The 18,898-nt window shown below is 43.2% G+C and overlaps 1 protein-coding gene across 1 annotated transcript; it reads right to left on the minus strand.

The window, feature by feature from the left end:
* Positions 1–1,336: 1,336 nt before the first annotated feature.
* Positions 1,337–18,548, minus strand: LOC143960238 (uncharacterized). Its single transcript, XM_077468586.1, has 5 exons — positions 17,348–18,548; positions 15,295–15,438; positions 13,195–13,344; positions 6,077–6,164; positions 1,337–1,550 (listed from the first exon to the last, which is right to left on the minus strand). Exons 1-5 carry the CDS (start codon positions 17,487–17,489, stop codon positions 1,487–1,489), a joined length of 588 nt encoding a protein of 195 aa, XP_077324712.1. The 5' UTR covers positions 17,490–18,548; the 3' UTR covers positions 1,337–1,486.
* Positions 18,549–18,898: the final 350 nt, after the last annotated feature.

The following is an 18,898-nucleotide window of genomic DNA, read 5'->3' on the forward strand; positions in this document are numbered from 1 at the left end:
GAAGCATCTGGCAAAAAGTGACAAGCCGGCGGTAGAAACCAGTGAGGAGTGCAGAAATGAGTTCCTGCCCCCTGGAAAACCCATCCACTTGCTCCTCTCCTCCCCCTCCCTCCTCCGATGACCGCTCCATCCTCTGCTCTCTGTGTCACTGTGGACGGCTCGAAAAGTGCAAGTTGCTGTGCAACTGTCCTAGGTGGAAAGGATCCATTCCCCACACTGCTCTGTTCACTCCGCTCCAGCATGCTTGCAGATTGCCCAGAGCTTCACACACATCCCTTCTCCCACCCCTCCTGTGTGCTTTGTCTATGAAGGAGAGGTGGGTCGAGAAGATTAAAAAGAACCAATCGAGCGACAGCCACACTGAAAAACTGCTGAATGAGCCAGAGAGCGCCTGGGGACCATTCCAAGTGAGTGAGCACCTTTACTGAACAGACCCTGCTCTCCTCCCCCTCTCTCTCCCTGAACCCCACCTCTCTCCCTGACCCCCTCTATCTGTCCCTGACCCCCTCTATCTGTCCCTGACCCCCTCTCTCTCCGTGAACCCTACCTCTCTCTCCCTGAACCCCACCTCTCTCTCCCTGAACCCCACCTCTCTCACACTGACCCCCCCTCTCTCACTCCCTCCCTGACCCCCCTCTCTCTCTCTCTCTCTCCTTGATTCCCCTCTCTTTCTCTCCCTGACCCCCTCTCTCTCCTCCCTCCCTGACCCCCTTCTCTCTCTCTCCTTGATTCCCCTCTCTTTCTCTCCCTGACCCCCTCTCTCTCCTCTCTCCCTGACCACCTCTCTATCCTCTCTCCCTGACCCCCTCTCTCCCTTCTCCCCTCCCTCTCTCTCTGCCCCCTCTCTCCCTCCCCCTCTCTCTCTCTCTGCCCCCTCCTCTCTCCCTGCCCCCTCTCTCTCTCTCCTCCCCCTCCCTGCCCCCTCCTCTCTCTCTCTCTGCCCCCCCCTCTCTCTCTGCCCCCTCTCTCTCCCTGCCCCCTCTTTCTCTCTCCCTGAACCCCTCTCTCTCTCTGCTCCCTCTCTCTCTGCTCCCCCTTTATCTCTTTGCTCTCTCTCTGCCTGCCCCCCCCCCCCTCAATCTCTCTTGCTCTCTCCCCCCCTCCAGTTCACCAATTTTCAGATGGGTGGCTGAATTAATATTAGAGGGTTGAATCAAACCATTTAACCCTGGCAAAGAGAGGGGGGGGGGGTGGACCCAGGGGGGGGGGCGCAAAATGAGGTTTCACCTAGGGTGTCAAAAATCCTTGCACCAGCCCTGAGTATACAATCCTTGCAATTGTAGTTCATCAAAGCTCACAATAAAATCTAAATATAAGCATTTTAAATCCACAAACTTTTTAATGTAAAGACCCTTATACATAACACCAGAAACACACAGCTAAGGATCCTATTAAGTGTTGTCTACCATTTATTTTGCAGAGGTTTGTGCCCTGGAAATAGAACCACTTAAGCCAGTTGGACAGCGCAGTCTCCAGCACTGGATTGTTATCTCCATGACAGATAATAGAGGCTCCTTTTGTTTTGCTTTATTAGGTAGTAATGACAACATCTGTAAATAAAAAAGAGATTCAACAGAGAAATTGAGTTAAAAGATATACTGTGGTAAAGGAGGAGGCAAGAGAAAGATACCCTTCAATCTGTATTTCGCCCTCAACACTCCAGAGAAAATGCTCTTTTAAAACTCACAAATGACCTACTAACTGCAAAATCCAACAGACACTATTCTGTACTCCTACTTCTGGACCTTTCGGCTGCCATTGACACGGTTGACCACCCCCTCCTCAAAAAAAAAAAACTTTACTCCCTCAGTCTCCATGACTGTGCTCTTCAGTGGCTCTCATCCTACCTATCCCAACACACCTTCCGTGTCACTTACAATTCTACTTCCTCCACTCCTCTTCCCTTCTCCGTCGGGGTCCCCCAAGGTGCTGTTCTTGGACCTCTTTTATTTTCAATCTACACCTCTTCCCTGGGTCAGCTGATAGCCTCTCATGGCTTTCAATATCATTTTTGACGACACACAAATCTATCTCTCCACCCCTCAACTAACTCCATCAGTCTCCTCACACATCACTAACTTACTAACAGACATATCTGTATGGATATCACATCACTTCCTCCAACTCAACTTGTCCAAAACCGAGCTTATAATATTTCCTCCCCCACGTGCCTCTTCCCCTGACTTATCTGTCAAGAACAATGACACAACCATCCACCCATCCCCACATGTCAGCGTGCTAGGTGTTATCCTGGACTCTGAACTCTTGGCCCCACATCCAATCTCTTTCCAAAGCTTGCCACCTCAACCTCCGCAACATCTCTAAACTACGTCCCTTTCTAACCAATGAAACCACAAAGCTCCTGATTCACTCCCTGGTTATCTCTCGCCTTGACTACTGCAACTCCCTCCTCATTGGCTTACCTTTAAATAGACTATCCCCCCTTCACTCCATCATGAATGCTGCTGCCAGACTCATCCATCTTACAAACCGCACAGTGTCTGCTACCCCTGTCTGCCAATCCCTCCATTGGCTGCCACTTGCCCAACAAATTAAATTCAAAATACTAACAATAAGTTACAAAGCCATCCACAACTCTGCCCCCCGCTACATCACTAGCCTAGTCTCAAAATACCAACCAAATTGCCCTCTTCGTTCCTCCCAAGACCTCCCTCAATGTAAATAATGTCTCAGGCTTACTGGTTATTTAAAAAAATGACATGGTGCCTGTGGTCAGTAGGAGGAGAAATAGTATCCTATAATTAGTATTAGCGGGAGGAATCATGCCCCATGCCCCACGTTTGTGTCAGTGGAGGATTGGCCCCCTCATGTCAGTGAGAGAGATAGTGCTACAAGGGGTGAATAAAGGCAGGCAAAGGGCCACATCTTGCCCCTGGCCACAGTTTGGAGACCACTGAACTAGAGAATGGGAGAATAAAGGTACAATTGAGAGCTGGTTGAAACTGTACCATTTGGGAATGGCAGAAAGAAACTACAATTGATGGATGGGGAGACAAAAAAACTGTTGGGTTATAGAAAAGAAGAGACCCAGATAGCAATGAAAACCCATCAGAAGTTCCAATTTCACTAGAATAATTTGCAATTATTCATGACTTTATGCTCTTTAGAATATTTTTCATTTTCCTCCTGTCCTTTTTGACCTCCATCAAATAGAAACAATAGTGGCTTAGTGGATGCCTTGCACATTGGCATCCCAACTAGGAAACAACCTGCATGAAGCCTTCATGTTTACCTTGCACTTAAGTAGATTTCCTCCAGAGACTCTGGTATCCTCCCACAACCCAAAGACAAGGTACGCTAGTTGGCTCCTTTGTAATTTGGCTCTAGTATGCGTTTATATGTATGTGAGCTAGGGACCTTAGATTGTAAGCTCCTTGAAGGCAGGAACCCAGGTGAATGTATAATATGTACAGCACAGTGTAAATTGCCAGCAGTATAAATATGTCTGTAATAAATAATAAATATATATCTTTGATATCATAGACTGTACAAGACAATCTGAGCTGTATTTACCACCATGAACATTTGGGTGCCACGCCTCAAAATCCACAAAGTGTGATAAATGTTTTCTCATTTTGTTTCCGTCTTCTATGTACAATTGAACTTTTGTGACTATAGTCAGCAGTTCATCAGAAGGCTCTTTATAGTTAAGGAACCACGAGACCATCTGTCTTTTCTCATGTTTGATGGTTTGTAGAGTTGTCAAGTAAGTCTCTCTATGTTGCCTTCAACAGCATTATCCTACTGAAGTTATGCTTAAAAAAGTGTTAAAATTTGAGTGCTTACAAAAGCTGTACAAGTCTGTCATTACACCAACTCTTGACAAAGTTCTTGGTAGAAGTAATGTGTTGAGTGGGGTAGTAACGTCGCTGTGTTGATACTATATGCAGCTTTTACCTTTATTAGGGGATAAGCCATCAGTGGAAAAATGTACTATGAGGATTTTGAATAAAGGCTTTCCCTTCTGGCTTATGAATAATATATGCAGAGAAAGCGCATTAAGACTTTCAAGAGCAACCGTCCTCAACCAAAGTTTTATGGAACCCTAGGGTTCCTTTAGAGGTTGCTAGGGGTTGCTTTAGTTGTGGCTAACTGACCTCCCATTTTGTGGTGCTTGCATAGTTCCAGCTTAACGCCACCTGGAAGGGCCAGCTGAATGACACCAATGATCTTTTTAGCTATCTGTAAGTGCATCATTCTAAACACCACTCTAAGGTGGTATCTCTTCCCACTAGCCACCATGTAAGGGACATTTCCCCATTGATCTCTGAATCGGTTTTAGCAGGATGTTTCGAAACCTGAAAAAATGTCAAGATGAAAAGGTTGGGGAAAGACTGATCTAGAGATATAGGTCTCTTGAATTTGGTGAATTTGAGTTGCACTGGGTGGGGAAGTGCACTTTTTTTTTGAAGATCACCATTACATCATTGCGTAGACATTACAAATACCTATGTTTATTTATACATTTTAAATGCAACAAACTTGTTTGTATGTTTGATTTTTGGATGTAGCACCCTGATGTTTAGGCAGGGTTGCTCTTAAATTTATTTGTCAAATGATAGTTGCCATGGCCAATTAGGGGGTCAACTGGCTTTGCGCTAATTCTGGAATTGCTGCACTTCTCTCTTCTGTTGTTAGGTGGCTGGGTACCTGGGGACACTAGACAAGACAAGGGCTTTGCAAGGACAGATTAGGAATATATGAGGTATCTCAGCCTATGGGCAGGTATTTTCTAGAATCCCTTGGCCTGATGGGAGAACCTATTTATTTGGGTGGAGTCAGGTATTCGGGGTTCTGTGCCACCTGGATGGCTGTCTAGGTGGACATCTGTTCTGTTGCTTGAGGCGTATCCCGGGGACATCTGGCTGCTAGGCTGTCTGAGGGCCTATCCAGAAGCAAGACGCAGGACAGGGTTGGGACTGCGGCTTGCAGTCCAACCAAAAGTGACAGTTCTGCCAGTCGGAGATCCTGTTGTGGTCAGAGATAGAGGGGAAGCTGTCACCACTAAGGGACCATCCATCTTGTTACCAGGGGCTACCGTGAGTAGCTGAAGCAAGTATCAGAGCAGTATTCTCACCAACCGGGGATGGTGAAGAATTGGGAAACTTCAGCAAGTGTCAAGCCAGGGACCCAGCCATCGGATGTGACGCTTGCAGAGCAGTCTTGTGTGCCAACTGCCAAGCCAGGGACTGAGCAGGCCAGTGGGATGAAGCTTGAGGAGTATGTGTGAGTGCCAAGCTAGGGACCCAGCAGGGATGCAGGGGTGACGCTTGAGGAAGATACTGTGTGCGAAGGTTGGAAGAGCTCAGGGGATCCAGTGGCAGTGGATCAGCAAGTCTAGTGAGAGAGACTGGGAGCTCAATGGAGTGAAGATCTACAAGAGAAAATTGAAGAAGAAGTAAAGGAGTTTGTTACAACTTGTGTTAGAAACTATTATAAGACTGTTGCCATAGGAGACAGAGATCCTACTCAACCAGAGGTGGTGGCATGCTGGATGCCTTTCCTGGCATGGCTGTCTGCCTATAGAAGTCTCGGAGTCTGCCAAATTAACATTGCAACTACTAAACTCTGTCCTGGCCCTAACCTTCTCTCCCCCAGTTCTGTTCAAGAGAAAATAAATCTCTTTGCATTCAAGAAGTGTCTGGTGCCCATGAATCTACCTTGCATTACACCCACCATGCCTCATAACCCACTCTACATAGAAGGATGTCAGCTGTCCCTAACCCTGGAGATCACCATTAGGCCTCAGGGGCCTCGCGATCTTGCTACATGTAGAATTAGGTCCCTTTGACACAGGTGATCCAATCAGATCCACCTGTCAGATTTTCAAGCGGACTTGATTGAAAGGTCCATTCATCCCAATGGACAGGCGGGTGTAAACAGACTTGTGTCCATTTACACCCGCCTACCACCGAGTCCGATCTGGACCACAAAAAAAATAAAAATAGAAGGGGATCTGTCCCCTTCCATTTAGGCACATGTGTTCCGAGGGTAGTCGGGTGTAAATGGACAGCAGAGTATATACAGGATATACAGAGGATGCACTAATAAATACCTCCAGAAGAATATTTGAAAAATCAAAAAGAGTATAAGTAAGACCACACCACTGATCTGCATAATCCTGATTATGACGTTCAGGGGAACTAAAAGACAGAAAAAAAAACAAGGTAAATATGTACGCACAATATAGAATGTAATCTGTCCAACTGCCTTAAAACTCATCACATACTTGTCCACCCTAAATAGTATATTGCAGTTATAGGTGGATTTAATAAATATTTTTTTAAATCTTATCAAATTTCATTTTTAATACTTTCCTTGGATACGTAGATGAATTCCAGCCCATTTCATAGATTCACACTCATAAAAACTAAGTTTGCTTATCACCAGTTATAATGTATATGTTCTTTAAAATTTTGCTTTAAAGTATATCTAAATCCCAAAACAAAAATGTAACATATGTGGTGGCCACATTCATTTTCTTTTCTTTTTGTGCCCTTATTTGTATTATTTTTAACCTGGTAATCCTGGAATAACACACTTCCTTTCCATTTGTGGCTACATTCAGCTCTCCATTGCATCCGGGAAGGGATCCATGGTTGTCACATAGGCTAGACTACAAACATGTCTGCCTTTGCTCATCTATATTACAGAGGATGAGATTCTGTCTTTTCAGCTCACAATAAGTGGCAAGGGAACTACATTTTTGGCAAGAGAAACAGATATTTTCTGTACTTGCTAAAAATAAAGACTGCGATATTTAATGTAGCGCTACCTCCGTAGGAACCGCTGATTTTAACAGTTTTTTCCCTAAACAATGCAGAGGCCACCAGTCACACAAGCAACAGTCCATTCACTCTGGCTCCAATAAACAGTCTAGAGGGTTGTCTTTTTGAACATTTTTGCTTGTAGAACTTGAGATGGGAGAGGGATGATGGTGGTATGGGATACTCAAAGCACACTGAATAGTAATAGGAGGACACACTTGACTAGGATAGATTTCAGTCTCTGTGCTAGGGGTTTATAGTAATGGCCAGGACTGGGAACCTGTGAGAACTGCCTCAGAAAATAGCTTTGAGCTCAGGTCTATTGTCACAATGAGGTTGATTTACTAAAGGCAAATATACTGTGCTTATTAAATGGGATAAAGCTTCATTTTGAAAGGAATACTCAATCACATGCAAGGAAAATACAAAACAGCAATTTAGCTTGTACATGATTGGATGATCAAAATCAGCAGAGCTTCCACTCATTTAAGAGCTTCACCTCAGATCTAGAGCCATTGGTGTGCGCAGTCTATTGCATTAGGGTATACACCCCAAAGCTCAAACACATATGTGTGTGTGTGTGTGTGTGTGTGTGTGTATATATATATTTATATAGAGCAGTAGGGCAATGGACAGTGTCGGTAGAGCAGTGGACACTGCCAATAGGGTAGAGGTTGGTGTCAGTATAGCAGTGGACGGTGTCAGAAGGGCAAAGATTGGTGTCAGTATTTTTTATTTTTTTTATTATCCCTTTTTTACAATTTTATTATTTTTTACATTTTTTTATAGCTTTTTTAAATGTTTTTTAGGAGCCCCATGGGGGGGGGGGGGTCTTTGGTGAAATATCAGAGGTATAAACAGTGGTATGTTACTTTAGGACAGAGAAAGGGACTGAGACAAAGATTCCCCAGTTCCTTTTTCTGAAGCCAAGTAGCAAGGGGAATAGATAGGTCCAGCACAGGGTGATTAGGGTGTGCACCCTGTGTGCATGCCTATGTCTAGAGCAAATGAACTTGAAGTGCACTTGCAGTGCACAGTATATTCGCCTTTGGTAAATTAACCTCCCCGTCTCTTCAGAGCAGCTAAACTCTCCAGTTTCCTTCAGACATCTCTATGCTTCAGGGCAACTACTCAGCTCCTAGCTTCCACCAAACAAACCTCTTCAGTGAGGGAGGTGTTAATACAGTGCCACAAGACAGCTACACACGTTCCAGCCTCCACCCAGCATTCTTCAGTGAGTCCTTTAGACCAGATCCTTGGGTGGGACTCAGGATTGCCAACCACCAGTAAATTTACTGACAGTTTGTAAAAATTTGTGATTTTTTTTTTACAACTGCCAGTAAAAATGAGGGGCTGATAATTTCATGCTGTATTGACTTTTTAAGTGTAAATCAAGCTAATTATATTGTTATAGGTACTGTCAGTGTTTCCATATCATGTTTATACTGTTAAAATATTCAATGTGTTAATTTTCAATAGGAGTTCTGTCATTTCTCCAATTTTGCCAGTAAAAAAATGTGCACTGCCAGTAAATTTTCCATGTTTTGTCAGTAAAAAATGCTGCGGGCGGTTGGCAACCCTGATGGGACTGCTTGGTCAGCTCTAAAGTAAATTAGGAATAGGCTCCCAACTCTACCAGCTGGAACCAGCAGGGCAAGAACAGGGCTACTCCAGATCTAAGACTATATATGTCCCTCTCCAGCCACCTACTGGGCACACCTCCTCAGGGGTTGGCTGGAGCATGTCAAACAAAAAACAAAGAAAATTCCCAGCTCAACTTACTGATCTGCTTGCAACCAACCAAATTATCTTGTCTAACAATGTGCATTAAAATCAGGAGTTTAGTTTGTGCAAATTTGCAGATAAATGCGTAAACTGCAGAGCGACGTCAGGGCACCAAGTATTATCTGCAGTCCTAACTCTAAATTTTGAGAGCCTCCATAGTAAAAGCACCTGCAGGCAGATGAGCCTGGAGGGAGCACAATAAATAATCAAGCAGTCCATTTGCCTATTCCTACACTCTATGTTCTAGAAGCCTCTACAATGCAGAGGGAAGCAATCACATATACAGCTTGTAAAATCCAGAACAGCCCAAATCAACTACTGCTATAGTGATAACAGAGGAGCCAAAAAGAACTAAACTTGCCTAACATCCTGGCAGCCTATTTAGGAGAGTGCTATATCAGATACAAGTATTTGTTTGAGGTTTAGATACACTTTAACTTTAAGGTTGAAACCAACTCTGTTGAAGTGTCAAGATTTGTTACTTAAAGCAAATATTGCCTCCTTAAAAAAATATATGCACAATGGAGGGGCAGTAAAAGTTCATAGATGCCATTTTAAATTATGTTTATCCTACATTGTCTGTTCTCTAGCAATGTGATGTGTTCACGCTTCACTCACTTGCAATAATCAAGTGTAGGGTTTAAAGTTTCATCTTAATCTATGTTTTTCTCTTTTAGTATTGAGTTTCATGTGCTGCCCCAGTTCTGTTCACGTTCATGGTGACATTGTACTGCTCTGGTCACAGTATTACAAAGCAAAAAAATTGTAAAGAAATTGAAAAAAAATATTATTTTTTACATACTGTCACCAGTCAGTGTCCCTGATCACCGTCACACCAGTAATATGGTAACTTCACTGCTCTAGTGACAGTATAAAAAAAATATGAAAAACAAATTTTATTAGATTTCTTAATTTTCCAAAAGAAAGAAATTACAACTTCAAAAAATTAATTATGCCTCTTACTAAATACCTTGGACTGTCTACTTTTTCAAAAGTAGGGGAGTATTCGTGCTGTCCTGGCATTTTAGGGCCTCAAGAAATAATAGTTTGTGGACTCTAACTTTTCTACAGACTAAATAACATACACTGATTTGGGTTATTTTTACCAAAAAAGCAAAGAAGTATAGCAGAATACATTTTTGCCACCATGACAAAAAAAATTATGAAAAAAATAAATATTAATTTGCAAAATTATACAGGCATACCCCACTTTTAAGTACACAATGGGGTTTATTTACTAAAGCTGGAAAGTGTAAAATCAGGCTCACTTCTGCATAGAAGCCACTGAGCTTCTAACCTCAGCTTGTTCAATTAAGCTTTGGTAATAAAACCTGGAAGCTCATTGGTTTCTATGCAGAAGTGAGCCTGATTTTGCACTTTCCAGCTTTAGTAAATAAACCCCATTGTGTACTTAAAAGTGGGGTATGCCTGTAAAACAGAAACTAAGAACATGTTTTTTTTGTTTTTTCTTAAATGTTTGGTTATTTCTTTGTTTATATAGCAAGAAAACAAAATAAAAAAAGAAAACCCAGCTGTGATTAAATACCACCAAAAGAGAGCTCTGTCTTAAAAAATTATAAAATGTAATTTGCAAAATCATAAAACAGAAACTAAGAACAACGTGTGTGTTTTTTTTTTTAACCACTTGCTTACTGGGCACTTAAACACCATTCTGCCCAGACCAATTTTCAGCTTTCGGTGCTCTCACAATTTGAATGACAATTACTCAGTCATGCAACACTGTACCCAAATGAATTTTTTGTCCTTTTTTTCCCACAAATAGAGCTTTCTTTTGGTGGTATTTGATCACCTCTGGGGTTTTTATTTTTTGCGCTATAAATGAAAAAAGACCGAAAATTTTGAAAAAAACCGCATATTTCTTTGTTTCTGTGACAAAATTATGCAAATTATTAATTTTTCTTCATAAATTTTGGTCACAATTTATACTGCTACATATCTTTGGTAAAAATAACCCAAATTAGTGGATATTATTTGGTCTTTGTGAAAGTTAGAGCGTCTACAAGCTGTGGTGCGAATCGCACAAAATTGATCACATCTGATGTACTGGTGGCCTATCTCGCTTCTTGTGACCCGAACAAGTCAGAAAAGTACAAATACCCCCCAAATGACCCCTTTTTGGAAAGTAGACATTCCAAGGTATTTAGTAAGAGGCATGGTGAGCTTTTTGATGTTGTCATTTTTTTCCCACAATTCTTTGCAAAATGAAGATTTTTCATTTTTTTTATTTTTCTCCACAAAATTGTCATTGTAATAGGTTATTTCTCTCACGTGGCATGTGTATACCACAAATGACACCCCCCAAAAAATTCTGCTACTCCTCCTGAATATTACAATACCACATGTGTGGGACTTTTTCACAGCCTGGCCACATAGAGAGGCCCAACATGCAGGGAGCGCCATCACGTGTTCTAGAAGCATAAATTACACATCTAACTTGTTGACTATTTATTACACTTTTGAAATACCAGGACAATGACACGTGACACTGATGACAGATGGCACTGATACGTGGCAATGATGACACTTATACGTGGCACTGATGACACGTGGCACTGATGACAGATGGCACTAATATGTGGCACTGATGACAGATGACACTAATATGTGGCACTGATGACACGTGGCACTAATACGTGGCACTGATGGCACGTGGCACTAATACGTGGCACTAATACGTGGCACTAATACGTGCCACCGGTGACAGATGGCACTAATACGTGGCACCAATGACGCGTGACACTGATGACAGATGGCACTGATAAGTGGCATTGATGACACGTGACACTGACAACAGATGGCACGTGACACTGACAGGTGGCACTGATGACAAATGGCACTGATACATGGCACTGATGACAGATGGCACTATGTGGCACTGACACGTGGCACTGACGACACGTGGCACTGACGACACGTGGCACTGGGGGCAGGTGGCACTGGGGGCAGGTGGCACTGGGGTGGATGGCACTGGGGGCAGGTAGCACTGGGGTGGATGGCACTGGGGGCAGGTAGCACTGGGGTGGATGGCACTGGGGGCAGGTAGCACTGGGGTGGATGGCACTGGGGGCAGGTAGCACTGGGGTGGATGGCACTGGGGGCAGGTAGCACTGGGGTGGAGGGGAATGGGGGCAGGTAGCACTGGGGTGGATGGCACTGGGGGCAGGTAGCACTGGGGTGGATGGCACTGGGGGCAGGTAGCACTGGGGTGGATGGCACTGGGGGCAGGTGGCACTGGGGTGGATGGCACTGGGGCGGATGGCACTGGGGCAGATGGCACTGGGGCAGATGGCACTGGGGCAGATGGCACTGGGGCGGATGGCACTGCTGGGGGTGGATGGCACTGCTAGGGGAGGATGGCACTGCTAGGGGAGGATGGCACTTTATTTTATTTTTTTACTTTTTTTTCTTTCACAGTCAGAACGGCTGCCGCTGCAGCCGTTCATCTCTCCCCTCTCGCACTGTCTGTGCGAGGAAGGAGAGCGGCGCTGAGAGATGATCTCATATGTAAACATATGAGATCATCTCCCATTGGATACGCTGATCACGCTGTAAACGGCCGCTGTGATTGGCCGTTTACAGCGATCTGTGTTTGCCTGTCCCCGGGGGACACGGCGAACACAGAACTTCCGCGATGCGCGCCCGCGGCGGCGCGCATTGCGGAAGTAAACATCACGCCGTCCAGGGACGACAACCCGGACGAAGGCGCCTGCTCTACTGCCGTCATTCGGCCATAGGGCGGGCGCGAGGAGGTTAATGTTTGGTTATTTTTTGTTTATATAGCAAAAAATAAAATAAAAAAAGAAAACCCAGTGGTGATTAACTACCACCTAAAGAAAGCTCTGTCTTAAAAAAATATAAAATGTAATTTGCAAAATTATAAAACAGAAACTAAGAATGTGTTTTCTTGTTTTTTTTTTTTTTTTTTTTCAAACTGTTTGGTTATTTTTTTGTTTTTATAGCAAAACATAAAACAAAAAAAGAAAACTCTGCAGTGATTAAATACCACCAAAAGAAAGCTCTGTCTTAAAAAATTATAAAATGTTGGTTACAGCGTTGCATGACTGAGTAATTGTCATTCAAATTGGCAGTGCTGGAATATGAAAATTGGCCTGGTCGGGAAGGGGGTAAAAGTGTTAAAATTGTAATTGCCATGTTCTTCCGGATCCTGTGCCATATGGTTTTCCTTCTACATAGTCACCACACCTTAAAAAAATACAAGGTTTTCTATGAATGGTTGCAGTGCTGAGCAAACGCCCCCCTGTGGTCACTATGTAGAGGAAAAGCCACACAAGACCCAGAAGATTGTGGCAATCATAGTAGTAGGTGCAACTACTGCAGTGATTGTCACCTTCCATCGAGTTCCTTGAAGTATGAGATATGCATACTTACATTGTGCCAAGCTGGACCAATGTAACTATGTATGCAGTAAAGATCGTACCTGGAGTTCAGCTTTGATCTATTCAATAATCAGTATTCATTAGCATGACTCTGAGTGCCGAAATCTGAAGCAATGATTCACACCCAGAGCGACCAATGGCTGTTCAAAACAGATCCTTTGTACAGTACAAACCCTTAGACTAAAAGTAAAAACTCAACTTACCTTTCAGCTTTAGTTTTGGTGATTCACCTATGAAGCGTGAAATTTGAGCAAGCCTATCAGTATCGGTGTCATCATAATCAAAGAACAATGCTGTACTCTTTGACTGATATGGCGCCCTGGTGACCGGATGGCTTTTGGAGCTCCATACACCTGGGGGAGCAAAGTGTTTATAGTCATGTTTAATTCAGTTTTAAATTAAAGTGTTACTAAACCCACAACAGTAAAATCTGTCTGTACAGTATATGCAGCAGAGCATATTTGTTATACTCACTGTGGAACTTAAGGGGTTAATCCTCTGCATGTAAAAAGGCTGTTTGATCCTGTATGCACAGATCCTCCTCCTCCTGCACTGTCTATCTGGGGAAAGCCAGCTAACACAGGCACAGTAGCCAACATGCACATGCTCAGTTGTGTCTTTTATGCTGGAGAGAACAATTACTTGTTCTCAGAGCTAGCCAGGTCACATGATATCGACATCACACATGTGGGCGTGTATACAGGCTACAGTGGAAATCTCCTCCTACCTGATCTCTCAGCACTGGAGAAACTGTGCAGTTTATAAATGACCGTGGTATACAGATTAGACAAAAAAGGTATATAGTGGCAGTATTTTAATGTAAAAAGATTTATAAGCTGTGGGCAGTGTGGGGGTGGGCAGTGTGGGGGTGGGCACTGTGGGGGGGGTGGGGGGGGGGGGGCGCAAGATGAACTATTTTTATATTACTGGGTTTAGTAACACTTTTAAGTGTATTTCTACTTTTGCTGTCAAATTTGACAAAACTCCATCATCATATATTTATGTGTTCCCACTTATACAACATACTTAAAAAAAAAGTTTTAAACAACATTTCTTACTTTAGATGCATCTTAGGAGAAGGTGTCATGGCAGACTGCAAGCATTTCTGTTGTTGATTTACTGGAGCAAATGGGCTGTTCATTGTCCCCGTAAATTTTCCCCAGAGATTAAGGTGATACTAAGGGCTCAGTTTTTTTTTTTTTAAATAACAAGCAGGTCACACTTACCTGCTCTGTGCAATGGTTTTGCACTGAGCAGTCCTGGTCCTCCTCTTCTCTGGTCCCTTGTCGGAGATCCTGGCTCCTCCCCCCTGCTTAGTGCCCCCCCATTTTCTATGGGGGCACTTGTGAATGCTCGCTCCCAAACCCTGCTCTGTTTGTCCACAAGACCACAAAGCGGGTCTCAGCCCCGCCCCCTCACTGGTTGCCCCACTCCCTTCTCACTGGCTGTATGGCTGTAATTGACAGTAGTGGGAGCCAATGAGCAGGCAGAGAGCTGGGAGAGCAGCTGCTCCTGTGCACATCACTGGATCAAGATCAGGCTCAGGTACCAATTTAGGGGAAAGCCACATACTAAAGGTTTTTCACCTTCATGCATAGAATGTATAAAAGTAAAAACCTGCAGCCTCTATTAGAACCACTTTAATGACTAGAGAGAAATTTCACTTTGCAAAGAATACCCAATCATTTGCAAAAAAAAAGAAAAAAAGAGCTTCACCCTCATTCACCAAGACCCCTTTCACACTGAGGCAGTTTTCAGGCATTTTAGCGCTAGAAATAACGTCTGTAACACACCTGAAAACTGACTCCTATGCCGCCCGAGTGCTCTCACACCTGAGCAATGCGCCAGCGGAACGTTAGAAAAAGTCCTGCAAGCAGCATCTTTGGGGCAGTTTGGGAGTGTATACAGCACTCCCAAAATGCCCTGCCCATTGAAATTAATAGGCAGGGCTTCCAAAGTGCCTGAAAAGCGATTTGGAAGCGCCAAAACATGGGCATTTTTAACCCATTTGGGGTTAAAAGCGCCCCTCTAGCGTCCAAAAAGCGCAGCTTAAAAATCGATAAAGCTGCCGATTACCACTAATGCACAGGTGGCCCCAGTGTTAAAGGGGTCTAAGCTGGGGGATTAAAAATCCTTGGCAACATGCAAGTGTGCGTAGAAAACAGCCACCTTTTTACTTTTAGCAAATCAACCCCACAATCATTGAGTAGATCAATGCAATTTTGTTTTTTTCTCAGTATATACATACACTGACGGATCATTGAATGCGTTTGCTTTTCCATAGACTGACATTTTCATCTTACCTTTGACTTTTTGTAGCAGCAGATTTAGATGTTGCAGCATCCAGCTTTTCTTCACATTACCTTTAATATGTTCACTTTCTTGCCTGTCATTAGTCATCATCTCATTTGGAGCCGTCACTAAATATCTCCCAGGCAGCTTCATACCTGACCAGAGAAAGCAGGAGACAAATACAACACCCTATGATCTGATTAGCACTGGCACAGCTTGCTAGGAAGTACAAGGATTTATTGGTAAATGGAGAAAACTCAGTCTAAGCTGTAGAGGATGGAGAGCTGTGGGCAGTTTATTTTTCTGCATACTGGTGTATCATTCTGTGTATCATTTGGGAAAGTTATCTCCACTTCCTGTCCCAGAAATATAGCAGGAAGCGATAACAAATGTCCCCCAAAGTGAGGGCAATTCCTCTCTAATGCCCCGTACACACGATCGGAAATTCCGACAGCAAAAGTCCTATGAGAGCTTTTGGTCGGAAAATGCGATCGTGTGTATTCTCCATCAGACTTTTGCTGGAGGAATTTCGGCCAGCAAAAGATTGAGCGCATGTTCTCAATTTTTCAGTAGGAAAAAGTTTGGAAATTCTGATCATCTGTACAAATTCTGATGTGCAAAATTCCTACGCATGTTCGGAAACAATTCGATGCATGCTCAGAAGCATTGAACTTAATTTTCTTGGCTCGCCATAGTGTTGTGCATCACCGCGTTCTTGACGGTCGAAAGTTCAGTGAACTTTTGTGTGACCGTGTGTATGCAAGCCAAGCTTGAGTGGAATTCCGTCGGAAAAAACATCCAAGATTTTTCCGATGGAAAATCCGCTCGTGTGTACGGGGCATTAGACAGTTTTCCCTATTGGAGGATTTCCCCTTACCTATTGTTCTAGGGAAAACTGTAAAATGTTGGATATCCCCTCACTTTTTTTCTCAGTGACAGTGTTCACAAAGTACAGATCGAGTGGTGAATAATCCAATGGGGGCACTGAGGCAGAACGGACCAGAGAGAGGACCAGTAGTGTATTTAGGTTTTGTGCTGCTCTAGGCCTGACTAAACTTGTGCACCCCCTAATTTAAATATGACCCACCCCTTCCTAACAAGGCTACACCCCTTGCCTCTTTAAGACCTGCCCTGAAATTTTCAAGTGGGGACACTAGTTCTGAGGACCTTGGGGGTTGCAATGGATTCCCTTAATTTGCATAGGTTTCCTCTCACTTCCTGTTTGGCTTTGGGGCAGGAAGTGAAGGGAAATCTCTGCAATGGGACAGGGATGGTAAAAAATAAACTGACGGGGCTATAACTCTCCCTTATTCTATCCAAAATGAAAAAAAAAGGTTTGCCTATAGTTCTACTTTAAGAAATATTTCTGATAATTTTATGGAGAGGACTAAGAAGATATACCCATGCCAATGCTGCAGCAGAAAACATATAGCACAGTGAGGAAGGTTTGTCTGTGTTATGATAAAACAGTCAAATTTAGAAGCTCCCCCCACAGTTGCGGAATGCAGGCCGCCCACATACGGAAAGCAGTACGGCTGCTTTATGGACTAACGGACTAGTAGACTAATTTGCCTCTCAGCCCAGTCTGCCTCATAAAACTGTCGCTACACTAACAGCATAGCGCAAGCCAGCGGGGACTCTTTCCATGCTACCTCCCTGCAAAGTGTTGCCCTAGGCCTGGGCCTTGTTGGCCTAGGCCAGGATACAACGTTGGAGTGGACCTTAGCAAAGAGGAACCATAGGAGGGAGTATTATGTGGAGTTTTCTCAATTGCATTTGTCCATCTTGATGCAAGTTGGATTTGGCTGATGATGATCCTCAAGTTGAAGTGGGGCAGACCCATTAAATACAGCAAAACATAATAAAAGGATGTTTTAATCCTGCAAACACTGTGACAATGTATGCGTTTGCTGGATAAACCTAAAGAAGTGATCCTTGGACAGTTTACTAAATACTGGTAACCCTGAAAGAAACTGACAGATGACCAATGGCCTACCAACTTGACTTTCTGCAGTCCAATTTTCACAAAGCTTTGCTTTCGCATAGGAGGATATTTCTGCTTACCTTTGCCTTTTTGTAGCAGCAGCTTGAGATGTGGCAGCTTCCTGCTTTTTTTCACATTTCCTTTAATATGTTCAGGTACTTGGCTGTCACTAGTTATTATCTCATTCGGAGCGATCATTGAAAATCCCCTAGGCAGCTTCATACCTGACCAGAGAAAGCCGGAGATGAATACAGCACCCTATGATCTGATTAACACTGGCACAGCATGCTAGGAAGTACAAGGATTTATTGGTAAATGGAGCAAAATCAGTCTCAGTGTACACTAAAGCTGTAGAGGATGGAGAACCCTGGGCAGTTCATTTTCCTGTGTACCATTGTACAATTCTATGTACCAAATGGGAAATCTATCTCTGCTTCCTGCCCCAGAGATACAGAAATAAGTTAAAACAAGTCTCCCAAAGTGTTGAGCAATTTTACTCTTAAGGCCCTTGCACACGCTTTTCAGATGTCAATTGTCCGCAAATCTTAACGTTAGTACGGTGCTTTCAACAGCTGATTTCACTTTTTCGTCAGACAAAAGCTGGATGTGCAGACTATAACATTTTTGTCGGATGTGAACTCAACGTATGCTTTTCATTTCATTAGTGTGGTTTTCGTATGAAAAAATTGTAAGAGCAAGATAACGTATGCTCAGAAACAAAACAATACATACAAAACTGTTCAACACATTACGTCAATTCTGACGTTGTATTATGGTATTGTTAGTAACCTCTTCACTTTCGACATGAGACTAGCATGCCACAAAAATCGGACATTCTGTCTCCAAAAATCAAAGCGTGTGTACGGGGCTTTAGACAGTTGTCCCCATTCGAGATTTGCCCCTTACCTATTGTTCTAGTGAAAACTGTAACATTTTGGATATCCCAAAATTTGGTTGATGATGAATGCTCAAGTCTTAGTAGGGTAGACCAATTAAATACAGTCGAACATAATAAACCATTTAAAATAAATCTCTAGTCTAACGTAAAGCCTCTCTACCAATTTGTAGGTAATATGGAAAGCACGTTTGAGGCATCTGGTTGGTTTGATGTTCCCCCTCATCTATCCCTTTGACAGTCCCGTAATCAGACTTCTGGCATCATTCACTGAAATAAATTGGTGAATCTCCCCAATGGCGACACCTAAGTAGAATGGACCAGAGAGAGGACCTTAACAAAGCGGAGGCATAGGCATTATGTGTGAACATAGAAATTCATTTACATGAAATCTCTAGTCAAACATAAAGCATCTCTACAAATTTGAAGGTAATTTGGAAAACATGTTTTAGACATCTGTTTGGTTTGTAGGTCGCCCTCCTCTATCACAGTCCCCGGGTCAGGCTTCTGGCAATGTTCATTGTTGGGCATTATATGCTTTAAACGAATGATGGCTAATTTGCAAATAATAATGGATAGTTAGATAATCAACACTCTTCTTTTATTCTAAAGAAGTGAACTTTGGTTCACAAAACATGTTGAGAAGTCTCCACCTATCCGGTAAATATATCATGTGTGACAACATCCAAAAATGTACTATGTAATCAGCCCTATTTTAATTTTTTTTTTTTTAAAT

The sequence above is a fragment of the Lithobates pipiens genome, unplaced genomic scaffold, assembly GCF_037356315.1.
Source record: "Lithobates pipiens isolate NorthernLeopardFrog02 unplaced genomic scaffold, aLitPip1_a1.2 Scaffold_8, whole genome shotgun sequence".
NCBI lineage: Eukaryota > Metazoa > Chordata > Amphibia > Anura > Ranidae > Lithobates > Lithobates pipiens.

What these genes read in the sequence shown, in the direction of transcription:
- LOC143960238 (XM_077468586.1), bottom strand. Translation starts at nt 17,489, where the DNA reads ATGAAGCTGCCTAGGGGATTTTCAATGATCGCTCCGAATGAGATAATA. An exon ending in GCTGCTACAAAAAGTCAAAG is followed by an intron (nt 13,345 to 15,294) that starts GTAAGATGAAAA and finishes TTGCTCCCCCAG; the next exon opens with GTGTATGGAGCTCCAAAAGC. An exon ending in TTTCAAATATTCTTCTGGAG is followed by an intron (nt 1,551 to 6,076) that starts GTATTTATTAGT and finishes TTTTATTTACAG; the next exon opens with ATGTTGTCATTACTACCTAA.